The following is a 20020-nucleotide window of genomic DNA, read 5'->3' as shown; positions in this document are numbered from 1 at the left end:
AAAACAACAACAACAAAAAGACATGCATCATTTGTATCCCTCTCATCATTTTATTTATTTATGAAAGTAAAACAAGGAGCAGACTGATGACGACCAGAGGGGTGGGGAGATGGGGGTAACGAAGGACAGAAGGGAAAGGGACAGGCCAAGGAACACAAATAGAAGACTCCCAGGCATGGACAACACAGGGGATTGACTGTGGGAGTGAGGGGGCACGTCACGGGAGAGCAACGGGGAAAAAGTGGGACAACTGTAATTGAGCAATAATTTAAAAATGTTCTCACTACATAACTGTGCTGAAACTTTGCTAATGCAAAGACTTTTACATACAGCTTTTGTCTCTAGTAAGCATTTTCTCTTTGTTTTCATTTTTATTGAGGTATAATTGACACAAACCATTATATTAGTTTCGGATATATGAAATAATAATCCAGTATTTGTGTATATTGCAATGTAATCATAATAAGCCTAGTTGACATTTGTCATCATACATAATACAAATATTTTTTCTTTTTTTAAGATTTAGTTTATTTATTTTTAGAGGGGGAAGGGAGGGAGAAAGAGAGGGAGAGAAATATCGATGTGTGGTTACATCTTGTGTAGCCCCCCTACTGGGGACCTGGCTCACAATGCACCCTGACTGGGAATCAACCCCGGGACCCTCTGCTTCACAGGCCAGTACTCAATCCATTAAGTCACACCAGCCAGGGCTAATTTTTTTCTCATAAAGAGAACTCTTAAATCCTACAAACTCACCAACTTTCAAACATTCAATACAGTGTTATCACTTAATGGTCACCGTGCTATACATCATATCCCATGGCTTATTTTATAACTGGTAGTTTATGTATTTTAATCACACTCACCCGCTTTGTCCACTCACTCCTTACACCTGCCTCTAGCAACCAATCTGTGCTCTGAGTGTAGGAGATTGGTTTACATCTTGTTCTGTTATTAGATTCCACGTGTAAATGAGGTCACACAGCATTTCTCTTTCTCTGTGTTACCTCGCTTCGCATAATGCCCTCACAGGCCACATCCATATTGTCACAATGGCAAGGTATATTTTATCTGATGGTTGGATACTATGTAGCTTATTAAGTTAGTGTATAGTTGTTATGTCTAAAAAAACCAACAATGTATGCAGTCAACAATGTTGTAATATTGTAATGACTGATGTATAGTGCCAGGTATTGTTTACCGGAAATGTCAGGGGGGTCACTTTGGAAAGTATATGATCATCTAACTACTATGCTGTATACCTGGAACTAATACAAAAAGTGCTAAATGCAAACTGTAATGTACATATAAAATTAAATAAATAAATACGATTTTTAAATTAGAAAAAATTAATAGATCCGGCACTTCCACATTTAGGTATTTACCCCAAGAAAGCACCACCACTACCTTGAAAAGATAACTGTACTCCCATTTTTATCACAGCATCAGTTACGGTGGCCAAGATGTAGAAGCAACCTCAGCGTCCATCAATAGATTAATGGATAAGGGAAATGTGATGTATAAAATGAAATATTATTGTCAGATATGTAATGAAGTATTCTCATATACGATGCAACATTATTCAGTCATAATAAGCATCTTCATATTTAGGTTAAAAAGTACTTATTTCAGCCTGCGAACCAGAGGATCGCGGTTCGATTCCCAGTCAGGGCACGTGCCTGGGTTGCAGGCCGGTTCCCTGCAGGCCAACTCCCAGCAGGGGACGCACGAAAGGCAACCATACATTGATGTTTCTCTCCTTCTCTCCTTCCCCTCTAAAGATAAATAAATAAATAAAATCTTTAAAAAAAAGTACTTATTTTATTTAATATGAAATCCAAGCAAGTACATTTTAATTTTAGTTTGCATAATAGTGAGAATGTTCAATGCTGTTGAGCTTTGCAGTTATGTAGATATCAATTTGGAGATAATCCATAGCTTATAAATGTTTCCATGTTTGTTTATAAAATTATCTGTAAATAATTGTCATTTCTGTGTACCTGCATGCTTCATTAAATAAGCCCATTAGCCTGGTATGTAAAGTTCCCCTTGAAACGGACGTTGACTCAAAATGTCGTTCCAGATCATCCAGGTGGTCAGCGCTGCAGACCGGGATCTCTCCCCAGCCGGGCAGCAGTTCTCCTTTAGACTGTCGCCGGAAGCTGCCATCAAACCGAACTTCACGGTCCGTGACTTCAGAAGTAAGTTTAACCACATAAAAACATACCTGTTACCATGTAACATTGTAAAAGAACATAAAGGTAGGAATCAATACTTTTTCTAAAAGCAGTCAAATTCATAAAATATGGAAATCCATCTATGAGAATTAAAAAACTCTATAAGTAGCAATAAAGAATATAGTTAATCTATGCACTCTGTATCTAATGAGGCAAATTCCATTCATAATGTGGATAGTCCTTTAATGAGTGAGATTTTTAAAAAGGTGTCTGGGAAATAGAATTTTTCTTTCTGTTTTACATAATTATTTGTTCCACATGCACATTTCTTATATATACAAATTGATAACTTTTTAATAACTTTTATTTTCATAACACACAGCACAGCACAAGTTAAAACAAAGGCTGTGTAATTAGAATGTCTACATAAATGACAGACACTTAATGCATTAAATTATACTAACTAATGTAAAACTCATAGTATTTACATTAAGTAAAATAATGTATGGACATCCTTGGACACAATGCTGAAACCTTTCACCTTCAACGACGTTTTCCTACCCCCGTGCCGTCCTGGCCACACTTGACATTCTACCACGACTACTACTTCCCCCACCACCAGTCACACTGTCCTATCTACTACCATTGCAACCACTTCAAAAACAAAGTGACGCTGAATTAGATACATTAAGGATAACCACTGCTTAGTGGTTCTGACTTTATTTGTTCTGTGACTTTCAGTATTCTATTTCCTTTAAGTTTCCATAGTCTAAAGAAATAGGGATTAAAAACATCTGAGGTTTCATGTAACAAACAGATTGCAATGACATGATGATGGTGATGGATGAAGGTCATAGGATGTTCTGGGAAAACTTAGTGTGCTGAAAATACTGAGGGGAAAGAAATAAGAATCCCCATATTTTGTCCAAGAAGTAATTTGGTAAGGTTTTCTGCATCATGTAATGAAATGTGAGGGGTGGCTACCAATGAATGAAACAGGGTCCAAAATCTGAAGGGCCTAATAAGTAGAGAGAATATGTACATAATCATGAAAACTGGAGCACTTTCCAGAGAAGTGAATGATATCGGTAATTTTAAATTAGAGCAGCATACTTAAAATAGAGCTGTCTAAGGAAGACCAGACAGGGCCACCCTCTACCTAAGCTGTTTAAAGAGATTGTAACTTAGATCAAAATACCTGAAAATCCTTTAAAGGTGTTGGCAAGAGTACACCATGTTCAGATTTACATTTAGGAAGATCAGTTTGGTCACAGAGTGGAAAATAGAGAAACATAAATTGCTTCTGATACTATTGCAAAAATTAGGTGAGACCGTTTTAGTTTAGAATAATGGGTGTGAAGAAAGAGGTAAGTGAGTAGAGGAGAAATTAATAGGGTGTAGAGCTAGATCGTCTAGGTTTTATACATGATTATGGTAGAGAAGAAGACTAATTACTGACAGGCTATTGGGTGGATGATCTCATCATTCAGGAACGTGACCATCGTAGCCTTGCTGGAGAACCTGTATCTAATTAATGGTGGTGATATGAAGCTGATCACATTGCCTGATACATAGTGTTGTCTCACATCCGAACAGGTGCCACTCATATGCCACTTGCCATATTCTCTGTTTTATCTTGTTACATTTATAATTGTGAGCCCTTTTTTAAGCAGGTAGGAACATTCTGTTACCTCACTGTTTCACATTTTCTTTCTTGTTTTGTGACAGCATTGGTACGCTATTCCTTCAGCAAACTGTATACACCATGCAAAGTTACCAACTACAGTCCCCACACATAAATTACAGCTTCAGACTTACTCATGTCCTTGTCCCCACAAGCACCTGACACCACCAATTTTCACTGGAGATATCATAATAGACATTTTAGTATCTTGATATTTTGTTTCTTAATTTAAAAATATCCTCTATATCATAACAAGATATTTTGCCTGTACCAAACCCCATCTCATCATGTTAAGTTTTATCATTGTGCTGCTTCCTCCTAAACTGAATACACAGAAACTGCCTCATATTAGGTTGTTCAAAGTAGCATCTACAAATAAACAAATAAAATATTATTAAAATAGTGATGTTCTTATGACTTTTTAAACCTGATTCCAAAGTATCACATATGACAATAGTAAACTAAATGTTAACATTTTTCCAAGAATAGAAAAATGTTCCTAGAAGTTATTTTAAAAGACAGAAAAATTTAAAAGCTCTGATAAACAAAAATTTCAGGTCCATGTGTAAAAATAAAATAAAGAAGAAATGTATGCAACCATGACACTTCTTATAGAAATATTAATTTAATTTATATAAAGTTAATTGTTGTATTTATTGTTATTCCAAATAAATATTGCTATTGTTGATTTTAGGAAAACTAAACATACTTTTGCAATTAAAGTGATATAATTCATGATGATGTTAAAATTTTTAATGAATCTTGGTGGTATTAACACATTTTATTTTCCTTTCCATGTTACTGTAATGTACAAAAGTTAAAGTGTGTACATAGAGTTTTGGAGGCAAATCAAGCTTTAATCTGAAAGAGTAATTTGATATTTGCTGTATCTTAACAATAGGTTCTAAGGTAAAAATTTTTATTTGCAAATGCATACTTATAGTAATTTGTTCTGCTAACATGTAAGAAAATATTCACTGAATTATTTTTCTCACTGCGATCTTGATGTCACATGAAACAAGTAAACACGTATCTTGTTTCGTAAACTATTCTGTATTCTTTCTAAATAGCCATTTTAATTATTGTACAAGAGAAGATTAATGTTTCTTCCTCCCCTAAGGAATATTTTGATTACATTTTGGCAGCTTTCATGATAAAAGAATTAAAATATGGATGTATTTCACTGATTTAAGAAGAGCTTCCCACTGTTTCACAGACATCCGTGTTGAGACAAAGTTCACAGTAACAATCTTATCATTAATGTCATGTCTTGTAGACAACACAGCTGGAATTGAAACCAGAAGAAATGGATACAGCCGGAGGCAGCAAGAATTGTATTTCCTTCCTGTTGTCGTAGAAGACAGTAGCTATCCTGTCCAGAGCAGCACAAACACAATGACTATTCGAGTTTGTAGGTGTGACTCTGATGGTACCATCCTGTCTTGTAATGTGGAAGCAATTTTTCTACCTGTAGGACTCAGCACTGGGGCTTTGATTGCAATCCTACTGTGCATTGTTATACTCTTAGGTTAGTTTCACTATTAATCATCTCTCTCTATCTACTGTATGTCCTCAATGTACAATGTAAATCAATGTTTCTTCACTGAGATGCCCTATTTGCTTAGAAGGAAGATTTAGATTGAATTATATTTTTATTAAGTTAATTTTCTATTTCATACTCTGTGATTATATAGCATTAGGCATCATGGGAAATGCAAAAGTTTGCTCAAGCCTTAGGGGATTTCCAAGTAATATAGTTAGTGGAACTTGCTGCAATGAAATTTTCTATAACAAATATCCATTTACAGCAATGGTTTCTCCGTTTATTTTACATCTTGGTAATTACTACTCCCTGAGCTATTATATATAATCTTTAAAAAATACACCCGATGAACAGAAGTTCTCAAATATCAATTTAATGAATAAAGAAAAGAGGGAAGAAAAAGAAATACAAAGTAAAGAGACCTCTATTTTTTTTTTCTGTTTAAACTGCCATCTGGAAGCAACTTTTATTGTACTTTTCTCACATCTCCTCACATCAAAATTCTAACCATTTCTGCTGGAACAGCACAGACCACCCTTAAATTTCTAGAAGCACACCAAATGAAATGGATCAAAGAGAATGCATTCTGTAACCTCTCTATGAGAATAAACACCATCCTCTTTTAGGGGCTTCCCTCTGCCCCTAAAAGGGGCGCCCCCAGTTCTGCCCAGAACTGGGCAGCAGAACTGCCCCCAGTTCTGCTCAGCTGACTCCATTACCCTTGTTAATTCATTACCAGAATCACAGGAGTAAAGAGAGCTTTTCTGGTTTTTTAATCATTCTTTTACATTCAAATTGCAACAGATACATGGTTTGACACTGTGGAATCAATTTATGTATGCATGTTTATTATTTAATCAAAAAAATCCTGACAAATATAGATATCTCCCTTTATATACTAGGATGTAAACCATGGAGTAATTCATGGTATAAGAGTTTGTGAAGAAAAATTGTTGGTCATAGGTTCATATTGGCTTCAAGGGTACATTCTAGTCCAATTTGCATGATGAAGTCATCAATTCCACACAAATAAACTTGGTGTGTAGAATAAAGTATTTTTATATGCTTATTACTTATAGTAAATTATATCTAGCATCTGTTTTTGCTGATGATAGAAACATTAAAATGGCAGATTCAAAATAATGTTCTTATATCTGAAATTGCATATGATCAATTAGGTGCTTCAATTCAAAACAATCATTTTTCTCTCATCCTCCTCTTTTCTCTTAAAAGCCTTTGAGTTGTAGAGTATTTGCATATCGACCTAGCATGCCTTGGAATGTTCTGGATGCTTTCCTTTGGGCACTGGCCCTGTTACAATGTAGCAATTAATCTTTCTCAGGTCAATCTTATCATGCATGGTCATCAGGCACTTTTCCTTCCAAGTACTTACCGATTGTCCACAGTGCACCTGCACTGGTCTGGCATTGTGAGTTTGCGCGTGTACAGCGGTAAATATTGATATGGAGTCAGCTTAAATGTCTGTCTATTGCTTGACCGTCTTAACCAGTCTCAGACTCCTTTATATCTTCCACTTCATTCTTAGCCAAGCCATTTTCCCATTCTTGCTGAGGTGAGGGCAAGCATGGGAACCCTGCAGGGCCTGGATGACTTGTAGGCGGCCTTCACGCACATGTATCTAGTCTCTCTCTCAGTCATGGCAACTCTAAGGCCATTTCACATGCAGAGCTTCTCTGTGCAGTTTCCAGCCTCTCATGGGCTCCTTGGGTAAACAAACAATAGCCTCTTTAGTTCAGAAATCTGCCTAAACCCTGGGAGGAGTACCAAATGACAAACGTCTCTCCAAGGCCTATTGTGCAGAAGCTCTAGCTGTATCTCTTCCCTCTTTTCAATTCATCAAACTCTAATGTTGGAGGAAGAGGGAATGAGTGGGTTTTCGTCATCACACAGTCCTCTACTACTCCTGTGACTGAGTCTTTCGAGCTCTGCTGTGGTAAATCAAACACATTTTGTCTTTCAACCCATTACCACCATCACTGCGGAGGAGACGGGTACCTGACTATTTGAGTGCTGATTTCACGGTTTGCATCTGTGCCTACTTCCTCCCAGAAGTAAACACTATTCAATGATGGCTGTGAGTCAACTACAAACAAAGAGATATTCAATAATGAGAGTGAATAAATAAACTATTTCAAAATATTATCATGTCTGATGAAGGTAATATAAATACTAGGCACTTGGTTTGGAAAATATTTCAATATGGTAGAACACACAATGTAAATAATTAGAGCTCTGAGTTGATATGATTTACACAACTAAGGCTCTTATGTATTTTCTTCTTCCTTGCTTGTTTATTGATTTTAGAAGGAATTGTTACATGAAGATTTGATTTTCTTTCATAAGAAACACATTGACAACATAATTTGGAAACCCAGGTGTAAATAATATCCAAATATTGAGCTATGATATTCATGTTTTATAATACCAATATTATAAACTCTCTGTATGCATAGAACAGTTTTTTCTTTTTATATCTTGATAAAACACTTTCATCAGACAGTAGAATATTTAAATATAATTCATGTTAAATATAGGGCTATAGTTGTTTGGTTTTGTGAATAATTTGGCCATGATTTCTTGTTAGTTGCAATTTCCAAATGAAGTTGAGTTTAGACAATGATAAAATGTAAACCTAGGTCTGATTCTTATTGATTACAGTATGCTTCCCTTGAAAATAATAAGATGTTTTTAAGGAACCTCAGTCAGCCCTGCTCAAAAATTTATTTTTGTGAGGTCAAGTGATAGAACCTCGGATCACAATCTTTTGTTTTCTTTTAGCCATAGTCGTCCTGTACATCGCTCTGCGAAGGCAGAAGAAGAAAGACACCCTGATGACCTCTAAGGAAGACATCAGGGACAACGTCATCCATTACGACGATGAGGGCGGTGGGGAGGAGGACACCCAGGCCTTTGACATCGGCGCTCTGAGAAATCCAAAGGTGATTGAAGAGAACAAAATTCGCAGGGATATAAAGCCAGACTCGCTCTGTTTTCCTCGGCAGAGACCACCAGTAGAAGATAACACAGACATAAGGGATTTCATTAATCAAAGGCTCCAGGAAAATGACGTGGACCCAACTGCCCCACCATACGACTCACTGGCGACATACGCCTACGAAGGGAATGGCTCGGTCGCAGACTCCCTCAGCTCTATAGACTCTCTCACCACGGAGGCCGACCAGGACTACGACTACCTGACAGACTGGGGGCCGCGCTTTAAAGTCTTGGCAGACATGTTTGGAGAAGAAGAGAGTTATAACCCTGATAAAGTCACTTAGGGGAGAAGTGAAGACTAAGTCAAGAGAAGTTTAAGGAAAAGAAACACAAATAAAATATCACACAGACACACACACACCCCACAGGTTTTATGGGACAAGATTCCTTTGATTATCTGGTTTCTAGCAAGTTGCTGTATTTATCATTCTGTCAGTTTTGGTTTATCCTGCCAACACAAGATCAATCCTATTATATGTACTTGCTTGGTTTGGTTTTGTTATTTTGGAAACACACTGAGACAAGCTCAGGCCTATTTAATACAATTTACTGACATGACAACCTAGAATGAAGATAGCTATGTGGCATCACGGTGGAAGAGTGTTAGATTTTTCTTAATTCCACTAAAGTGCCTATTGAAACTTTTATCATTTAAAGTGGTGTACAGTACACTCTACTGTGATGGCACTGCAGGATTCAGAGACACAGAGGACAGAAAACAAAAATCTTATCTTTATATGTCAAGGAGCAATAGCAACCTGCTGACTTCTAATTCCTTTTGAGGACAAAAGAAGAATACTTTCTGAACTCCATGTTCTTCTAATGCAAAGGTTTTTTTAAAACTGTATGCCAAAACATTTGTTCATCCCACCCTTTCAAAAAATTGAAATAAATGTGATAATATCAAATTCAATATGTAAGTCCTGAATTGTAAAAGCAATGTTTGATCTTACCATTAGTTCATATTATACCCATTAATTGAAGTGTTACTTTTTATTAAAAAATAAAATTTTGAAACAACAAACGTTTAAAAAATCCCTCTTTATAAAGAGAGGCCTCAGGGCTGAAATTCCATATTAAAATAAATTTTGGGTGTGTTTTAATACTGCACTGGTGTGTGGAAGGTTGGTTTTAACAAGTGACCAGAACTTTGAAGTCTTCTGTCACCGAAAAAAAAAAACATTTAAGTTGTTTTTCCATTAAAACTTTTTTGGGGGGAAAAGCACCATTAATTTAATCATGAATAAGGATATGCATTATATAGCTTCTCAGACTTTCTTACAATCTAGTTATTATTTGATAACCAAAGAAAATACAATACATATCAAATAATACAGGATAGAGTGTGACATACCTAAAAATTATTTGTTATACAATACTGTACAAAAAATAAGGATTGCTAGAAAATGCAAACCAATAACTAACTCCTAAAACGAATGCAAAATCAGGCAGTTGATTTACTTATTTTATTAACAAGGACTTGAATGTTGTGATCATTGTTATTATATTGAGTCTCAGAGTTGTTTTGTTACACTATCATCTACAGTCATTTCAATATAAATTATCCCTACAACTCCTTTTGTAAAGAACTTTTACTGTTTAATGTGATACAGATTTTTAAAAGTCTTAGATTTTAAAACGTACATGTAAACTACACTCATATATATTCTTTTCAACTGAACTGTACACCAGTTAGAAATGTACTAAACAAACCAGGTAACCATGAAGTATGAGTACATTTTCTTAATATTACAATATACAAGTGGCTACTGAAATATTGAAACTATATACAAGAAAAATAAAAGTTACTTATAGATCCATCCTGATTTATGCATAATATTTAGCTGTATTTAAGAAATATTTGTGAATACATTCATATTTGAAAGCTTGTGAAAGTAAAAATTCTCACATAAAGTAAATGGATAGAAATGGAATATTAGAGACAACATATTTAGTCTTATCCTTTATTAAATGTTTATTTCAAAAATATATAACTAATAATTATGTTGTGGTGTTGTGGCCATTTGAATCTGCATTTCCCTCCCTTTTTTTATGTCAAATACTCACCTTATTGCCTCTGTCGAGAACAATTTTTAACTGATTTTTATTCCTCACCACCCCAGCAAGACCTCTGTCTCACCCCTGAAAAAGGCATTAGAATTCTCCTACAGCCTAATAGTTTTCAGTATAATTATACTTTGGAAAATATTTATGTATTTTTTAAAAGCCACAGATATTATAAGCATACCAGAGAAAAAAGGCAACTTCTGATTTTTTTCCCTAGCAATGCAATTTGATGTGTATCCCTGTCCAGGAGGTAAAAAATTCAAGATCACTTTGAGCTGACAAACTAGTTCTTGCCAGGAGTTACCTGCACTTTGCACGCTGTTAGAGTCTAACTTCTGTTGCACACAGTGACATGGCTGGATAATGGCACGGAGAAAACTTGGTTGGGGCAGGTCATTTTCAACCAGAAGACTGAGATACCAAGTGAAAACATAAAATTGGCGGGTCTTTTCTCCAAACTAGTAAGTCTTATTTTGGTATGTCCATCATTTATTTTTGTTACACCATCACATTCCTTTCCTAGGGCTGCCATAACAGACCACTACGGACTGGGTGGCTTAAACAACAGAACTGTATCTCCTCACAGTTTTGGAGGGAAGAAGTCCAAGATCAAGGTGTCCACAGAGTTGGTTTCTTCTAAGGGATGCTCTCTTTGACTTGTCAATGGCCATCTGCTCTCTGCGTCATGGTATTCCCAACATGCTAATTCCCATCCTTTTAACAATACCAGTCATACGGAGTCTACTTACCTGATATCTTTTCAATTTAATTAATTCTCTAAGGGCCCTACCACCAAATATGGTCATTTCTGAGGTACTGGTGGTTTGAACTTCAAAATACAAATTTTAGTGGTACATAATTTGGTCCATAACGACCACACAATGTTAACAGCAATTTTTAAAGTATTGAATTTATAACAATGAAATAAATAAAGGTGGGGGGAAAAAGCCTTGAATGAAAATAATGTCAGGTACAAGGGGAAACGTATTACAGCAAAAAGGGGCTTCTGGTACTCATAAATTGGAAGTATAATGGGATATCTTTTAAACTACAAAAAGTACTAGACCTACTGTTTTAATACTTATAATAACTTGCAGTTCTTCTCTTATTTAATATAATAACACAGACATTGACTTTCAGTCAGGCATTAGGCAATATTAAAATGTTTGGAATTTGAGTAGAGAATATTGATCATTAACAATAGTTATACCGTAATTTCTTTTTATTACATTGAATGTTCAGTTTCACAGAAATTTGTTCATATATTGTATTTAATATGTGTATGTTTATATATTTATTTATTCATTTATTTATTTATTTATAAAATGTAACCTTTAATTGTGCTCAAATACATATTCTATCAACACTTCGGAGTGAAACAGTGATATAGTAGAAATAATCTAAAATTGCTTTTTACCAAATTCTATCCTTAACTGGAAATGTGTATGAGGCAAAAGATTTAGGCTTTCTCTTTTCTATTCTCTTGGCAAAATTAACTTGTTGTTCTTGGTATTATCTAAGTTTCCTCTGAAGCTTCTTGACCCTTAAAATGTAGTTAGAATAACATGAAATTCATTAAACCATTTACATAGAGATTACACAAACTATGATAATCATAGAGATCTTCAAAACAAAATGTGAGTAGCAATAGAGCCAGGCAACTATTTTAAAGTCATATCATTTGAAATACTTCAGCAAGATTGAACAGTAGAGATGCACATAGGGAGAGTGAGAAAATACAGTGTTAAAACAAGTAGAGCTTAAATCTTGAGGCAAAGAGGAAAACAAGCAATATGAAGAAAAGGTTAGGAGGAATTAGTTTTTCCTGTCTTAAAGAGAAAAGGATTTTAGAAATACCTTTACGTTTCAATAAGTTTTGTTTAATAATGGGAATTTTAAAAGCTGATGTATATATGCACACATAATATATCAGATTTAGACCCCAAACTGACGGGAAAAAGTTAATAATTTGTAAGTAAACAACATCAGTTTGCTTTAAAAATAAAAATAAATATATATAGGTAGGAAAATAATTTTATAAATCTGTTTGAAAATTTCTCTCGTCTCTTCACCAAATTTAATAGTTAAGGCATACAATGCTCATTTAAATTTTTTATTTAATATTTTGAAATTTTTTTATCCTATCATATTCTAGCATCCAAAGTAGCTTGTGAAATAGAATGAGGTATATATCATTCTTTCTTTTATATGTAATAAGATTGTTTACATAATGATATTCAGATTATTTTTTCTTGGTGTTATCAAATTTCACACTGATGTGTTAAGAGGAGTCTGATGTCATTTCTGGGACTACACTCAGGGAACCCTTGCAGAGTGGGGCCGTGTTTTCTTTGGTTTGGGGAGATCTCCTGGTATATATTGTCTGATGGGTTTCTTTTTTATTTTTTAAGATTTTATTTTATTTATCTTTAAAGGGGAAGGGAAGGATAGAGGAAGAGAAATATCAATGTATGGTTGCCTCTCGTGCGTCCCCTGCTGGGAACTGGCCTGCAACCCAGGCATGTGCCCTGATTGGGAATTGAACCCCGATTGTGTGGTTCGCAGGCCAGTGCTCCATCCACTGAGCTACACCGGCCAGGGCTGATGGGTTTCTATCACGTGTTTTTCTTTTCAGTTCTTGTACAATGTTTAGTATTTGTTATTTTAATGTCCTAGATTTGGGTTAATTATATTATCATTTAACTATCACTTTCTATTTTATTCTGGTTTCATGATTATTATTTTATCTTTGCTAGTTTTCATGCTTTACCTTGTATTTATTTATTTGTTTATTTATTTATTTATTTATTTTGGGAACTTTTTCTTGTATTATTCTGTTTTCTGTCTTTCCTGGTATTCTGATCTTGTATATTGGTAATTTGTCTTTTCAATCCCTGTAATAATGTTTCCTAATGATGCTCTTTTTTAAAAAACTATATTGGGGTGATAGTAGTTAACAAGCTTATATAGTTTTCAAGTGTACTTTTCTATGATAAACAATCTGTACCCTGAATTGTGTGCCCATCACCCAAAGTCAAATAATTTTTCATCTCCATTTACCCCCACCCACCCCTCTGATAATCACCATACCCTTGGCTATGTCTATGAGTTTCTTTTTTTCTTTTTGTTTTTCTTGTTTGTTCATGTATTGCTTTCAGTTTTATGTCCTACATATGAGTGAAATTTTATAACTGGCTTATTTCTCTTGGTACTCTCAAAACCCATCCATGTCGTCCAAATGGCAATATTTCATCTTCTTTTATCAGTAAGTACTATTTGTAGTATATATGTACCATGTGATGCTTATCCAATCACCTATCAAAGGACACTTGGGTTGTTTCCATGTTGTGGCCACTGTGAATAATGCTGCACTGAACATAAGGGGACACATATCTTCACAAATAAATGTTTCCAATTATTTGAGTAGATACACAGAAGATAGGTTGTTCAGTCATACGGTAAATGTATTCTTAACATTTTGAAGAATCTCCAAACTATTTTCTACTGTGGCTTTACCAGTCTACATGCCCGCCAGCCTTGAATGAGAGCTCCTTTTTCTCCGCAACCTCCCGACACTGGTTATTACTTGTCTTGTTGATAATAGCCACTCTAAGGTGTACGAGTTGCTATCTCATTGTAATTTTGATTTGTATTTACCTGCTAGTAAACCTGAGCATTGTTTCATTATCTGTCGAACATTTACATGTCTTCTTGGGATAAGTTCCTGTTCAGGTCCTTTGCCTACTTTTAATTGGATTCTTTATTTGGTGTTGCATTGTATGAGTTCTTTATATATTTTGGATATTAATCCCTGGCTCTTTTGAAAAGTTTATAATGATTTTTTATCTGAGTTATATGTTTCAAACACAGTATGGGGAAAAACAGATACAGATATTCATTTTAATTCATCCTATTTCAACTCATGTCTCATTCCAGTTCTCTGCCATATTTGATACCTCCAAATCCTGACACGTTCCAGGATTGTGGAGGGGAAGCAAGTTCTCTCCTGTGCTGCAGCACTGGTTTCCTATTCTGCAACTGTTAAGCCTGGCTTAATAAATAATTGCTAATGGACAATAAGCCATTTTCTTCATTGTGGACACACATTCACACATGCATATGCCTGTATGTACTATATAAATAAATATTACTACTCTATAGAAAATTAAATATTATTTACATATTATATTTACATAGCACATTGTATATACATCTATATAGTATGCTATATGTACATATTATTTACAAATAGATGCCTGCTTATGAGTAAGTTCCATTATCATTATAACTTTGTCTTAGCATGAAAGTAATATACTATATAAGCATAGTCATAATGACCCAAAATATAGAAAACTGACAATTTGTCTCTTATACCCAGTGTTATAGACAGTTTTCACACATACATATGTAATTAAATGTTTGATAATTCCAATTTTCAAAAATTTTTAGAAAGCCACTTAATTCCCTTATTCAAGTTCCTTATATTTCTTAGTGTAATGTATCTTCATAGCAGTCATGCTCATTAAATATCCCAAAACTTCTTAATTTTGTTAGGAGTTTAATTGTATGTTGTTTTTTATTGCCTCAATTTAAGATTAAAGAAATAGAAGGTAAGAGTGTTCAAACAACCTGTACAAAATTTTAAAATCATAAACTTATAGGTAGTAGAGACTTTGAGTTGCGAAAAGTTTAAGTAAATTTAATCTCAGCTTCAATTTTGAGGATCTTTCCACTCTTTTTCCAATTTCTACACTGGTATATGTTACAGTGCAGTGGTTAGGATAATTAACATGGGAATTCTAGGTCGCACAAGAGGGCATCATTGGACTTCCATATAAAGAAGGAAGAACCTGAACTTTGTTGATTCCTATGTCAATAAATTACTGACGTACCACGATTTCAAGACATAATAGCTTCCTACAGTACAGATACAAACTTTATTGTACAGTTGAAAATGTTGATCTCTATATTAACAACCACCAATCTTTTGAACTTACAGCAAATTTCACCTCCTTTTAAGCACCCACACGAATGACCTATATACTATCCTGGCCTTAACTGTCCTGAACTGTTCAATCCAATTACATCTATTTTTCCTTCTATTCCGCTCCCCACGTGTATAGCTATACCTTCACCCTTATTATCACTTTAACTTCCAATTTCTAAGTGGAATTTGCTTACCTTATGCCTTCTCCAATCCATCATCCAGTGAATATGGTATTTGCCATTCTAATATGCTGTCACTGAAAATTATCTGAGATAGTCAACAAGCCTCAATTTTTCTTCTTCTGTGAACATTTTTAAAAATGTGCCAATAATTATAAAAGAGCTACTAGCCACTGAGCATTAATTAGTCAAAAATATGCTATGAACATTTAATGCTCACAATAATTTGGTATTGTATTATGACAATATTTATTTTACACATGAAGAAACTAAGCTAATACATGGAGCTTGTCCATTTAGACACACTTAACAAGGGCAGAGCCAGGAACCTAATATGGTTATGGTATGCACACTTCACCCCACTACTCATGAGATACAGTATATCACTCTTCACCTCACTACCTTATGACCGTAACAACCTGAAATCTGGTCTTTTTTCCTCCTATGCTCTTTTGAAGTTCACTGGCAAATTCATAATTAAAAAGAGTCCAGTGATTCTTCCTCTCACCTTTCTGCAAAACCTAAAGCATTTAATACAGCTTCATATCTCATCTTCAAATTTCAGTTTTCACCCCTTGGTTCACTTATTTTTTCCTCTGCAATGATTTGTATACAACCTACATAACTAATACCACAGGATTCTCCCATCCGTTCTCATTTCTTTTGTTATATCATTGGCATTTGAAGATCTCTTGTTGTAATAGTAATTTTCATCTTTGTATAAATAATACTCCAGGACTTCATAAATCTATATATACTTTCTCCTTCAGCATAATAAGAAATTTTATTTGTATATATTTTCTATTTTCTGTACACATAAAACTGGTCACTCCACTGGATTTAAATCTATTAGTTCCAAGTCTATGCCTTTGTCTTCCAGAGTTTAGTATTTTTGTTGTTCCTTTGACTCTGAACTTGGGGTTTTTTGTGTGTGTTCTTTCTAGAAGGAGAGGTGATTGATGATGGTGATGATGATGATGATAATGATGATATAGATAGATAGATAAAATTATTTACTTTACTATATCAATATATTTCTAATAGGATATTCATTATTCTCATCTCTAGGACTGATGTCTCCTTCTTCACAGACTCTTTTATTGTATTATTAATTTACTATTGAAATAATTTGAAAAAACATTTTTAAGGTTTTTTTATTTCTTTTTCTAAGTATTTTTGATCATGCTATTACCATTCTCCCAACTTTTCCCCCTCTATACCTCCTCCACCCTGCCCTCCCAATACTCTAGCATTCTCCCCCTTAGTTCATGCCTATGGGTTGTACATATAAGTTCTTTGAGTCTTCAGTGAAAAAACAATTTTTTTAAATTACTAAGACATTATAAAAAATCCCATGTATTCCACATCCAATTTCTCAATACTCAATATTACTATTTGCTGTATTTTTATCACAATTCGTGAAGCAATATTCATACCTTTTTATTAATTAAAGTCCACATTTTCTTCTGATTTTCTTAGTTTTACCTAATATGTTTTTCAGTTCCAGGACCCCATACTTTATAGTATATTTCAGTTACCAAAAGTTAACCATGGCTGTAATAGTTTCTCAGACATGTAATGAATGACCTTGATAGTCTTGAGTATTACTGGCCAAGTATTTGATAAAATGTCTCTCAACTGCTATTTGTCTGATTTTTCCCTTCATAATTAGATTAGTTATATGCATTTTGGGGGAGATTACCACAGATGTGTGGTGCCACTCTCATGACATGAAATCAAAGAAATATACCATCAAAATGATGTATGACTACTGCTGTTAACCTTGATCACCTGGCTGAGGAAATGTGTTATGTTTCTTCCCTGTAAATCATTCATCTCCTCCAATCTCGTACTTCACTCCTTGGAAGGAGGTCACTCTAGGCAACCCACTCTTAAGGAGCACAGACTTAGGCCCTATCTCTCAAGGGCAGAACATTGATATCACATATTTGGAGTACCACGTGGATAATTTGTCCATTCTCTGCTTATTTATTCAATCATTTATATACTTGAAGAGGGATTCATTTATTTCATACTTTGATTCAGAATCCAATGCTACTTTATTTATAAAGCTATTTCATTTGGTGCCTGAGCCTAACAAATATCCCCATTACTGCTTAGTTTTGGTTTTGGTTCATTTGTTTATATGTCTTGAGCTATTTCTTACTTTCTGCCACTAAAACTCCAGGATCAGCTCATATATTTCCTGTCCTTCTTGTAGAATCAGCTATTCCTCATAAAATCCTTGTGTTGTTTTATTGAAAAATTATCTTACACAGAAAGATCTAGATGTGATATGTTCCTTGCTCCTGAGGTATTTGTATTTCTAGGTCCACTTGGATAAAAGGGCAAGGAAATATGTTTGTATGCCAACCTATATACCAGCAAACTTCTATATATAAACATCTGTACCTTCATTGAACAAAGATTCATACAGAGTGATGTCCCTACTTCAAATACATTATCAACTGGATCATTCTGTATTATTGATTATAGCCTTCTTTCTCACTTATATGTAACCTCTTATTCCAAAACTGAGAAACCTCCTTCCCAATCCCTGCTCCTCATTTACTTAATCATTCAATTCCAGTATTTCAGAATTATTAACAGTACTTCAGAATTATTAACTCACACTCGCATGTCAAACAGTGCAATCAGGGTTGTACGTTTCTAGTCTTACAGATTCTACTCAGTTCCAGAGTCACTTAGGTAACATTCTTTTTTCACTCTGTAGCTTCAGTGAGGTTGTTTCACTCATGTGTTGAATAGATTATTTTGTCAGATTCTTCAATTAATCATTGGGCCCACTAAACTCCTAAAAATTTGTGATGTAAAGTTTTATAGATTGTGACAAATGCATAGTGTACATCCAGTGTACATAGTGTACATCCCAGTCCTCTATAAAGTAGTTTTGGTGCTTTTAAAAAAATTATCTTTTCCACCCTGGCTGGTGTAGCTCAGTGGATTTAGCGTGGGCATGTGAACCACACGATCGCGGTTCGATTCCCAGTCAGGGCACATGCCTGGGTTGCAGGCCAGTTCCCAGCAGGGAACTCACGAGAGGCAACCAACCATACATTGATATTTCTCTCCCTCTCTCCTTCCCTTCCCCTCTAAAGATAAATAAATAAAATCTTTTAAAAAATGTTTAAAAAATTATCTTTCCTTCACATACTCAAGGACACTCTCGCTGACTCCCAGAAGCCACTGGTATGTGCAGTATATTTACAGTTTTGCCTTTTCCAGACTACCACATAAATGGAATCATATAGTGTGTAGACTTATCACATGGGCTTTCGCACTAGTACAAATTTTAAGTCATTCATGTCTTCGTGTGTATCAGTAAAATTAGCTCATTTCTAGTTTTAATCATTAATAGCTCATTGTCTTTTATCACTGAATATCATTTCATTTTATGGACCCAAATTCTTTTGGAGTTAGTTTTTATGAAAGTTATATTGTGTGTGTTAAGCACTTTTTCTGCTGATGAACACTCAGTTATTCCAGCACACTTTGTTGAAAAGACCGTCTCCATTCTCTGTTGAATTGTCTTTGACCTTTTGTATTTGTGCGGATGTATTTCTGGACTCTATTCATTTTCATGTTTCTCTGTGTCTATTCTTTCACAAAATCACACTGCCTTGATTACCATTGCTTCAGTAAGCTTGAAATGTGACTGCAAGTACTTCAACTTCAGTCTTCACTGGTACATTGGCTGTCCTGAGTTTTTGCTTTTCCCTATAAACTTTAGCGGCAATTTGTTTATATCTGCAACTTAGCTTGCTGGAACTTTGATAGGGATAGCATAGAGTCTATAGACCAAATTGGAAGAATAACCTAACAATATTCAGCCTTTCTACTTATAACACAGACAATGTCTCCTTTAATTTAGGTGTTCTTTGATTTCTTTCACAATATCTGCAATTTTTCTGCATATAGTACTTTTATACAATTTATTAGATTTATACCTAAATATTTACTTTGGGGTGGATATTATAAGTGTTATAATTTAAATTTTCATTGCTATTGCTGATAATAGGAAAACAATTGGTTTTAGTTTAAAGTTACATTTTGCAATTATGCTATATTTATTATTTCAGACTCTACTACTTGATATGAACTTTATACATAGACATCTGTGTCATATGCAAATAAAGATGGTTTTTGTTTTTTCCTTTCTAGTCAATATATCCCTTTTATTTCTTTTTCTTCTCTTGTTGTTCTATGTAACAATGTGCTTCTTGTACTACATTGCTTACTAGCACTAAGGATAGCTGATGTCCTTGCCATGCTCCAAACTTAGGGGTGATGGTAATTTTTTATTGTTTTGGGTTTTTTAAAAATCAGCTGGGAACATTTCTATGTATT

General features: G+C 34.5%; 1 protein-coding gene across 1 annotated transcript in view; it reads left to right on the top strand.

The window, feature by feature from the left end:
- CDH12 (cadherin 12) overlaps nt 1-9254 on the top strand; it is a 347372-nt gene extending 338118 nt beyond the window's left edge. The window contains exons 10-12 of the mRNA XM_037063046.1: nt 2084-2201; nt 5138-5389; nt 8204-9254. Coding sequence (XP_036918941.1) covers nt 2084-2201; nt 5138-5389; nt 8204-8703 — 870 coding nt within the window. The 3' untranslated portion in view covers nt 8704-9254. The remainder of the gene's footprint in view (nt 1-2083; nt 2202-5137; nt 5390-8203) is intronic.
- Nucleotides 9255-20020: the final 10766 nt, after the last annotated feature.

The sequence above is a fragment of the Sturnira hondurensis genome, unplaced genomic scaffold (genome assembly GCF_014824575.4).
Source record: "Sturnira hondurensis isolate 20B ecotype Veracruz unplaced genomic scaffold, ASM1482457v3 Scaffold0014384, whole genome shotgun sequence".
NCBI lineage: Eukaryota > Metazoa > Chordata > Mammalia > Chiroptera > Phyllostomidae > Sturnira > Sturnira hondurensis.
Note: the sequence above shows the minus strand (reverse complement) of the source record. Positions and strands in the feature narration are given on the sequence as shown.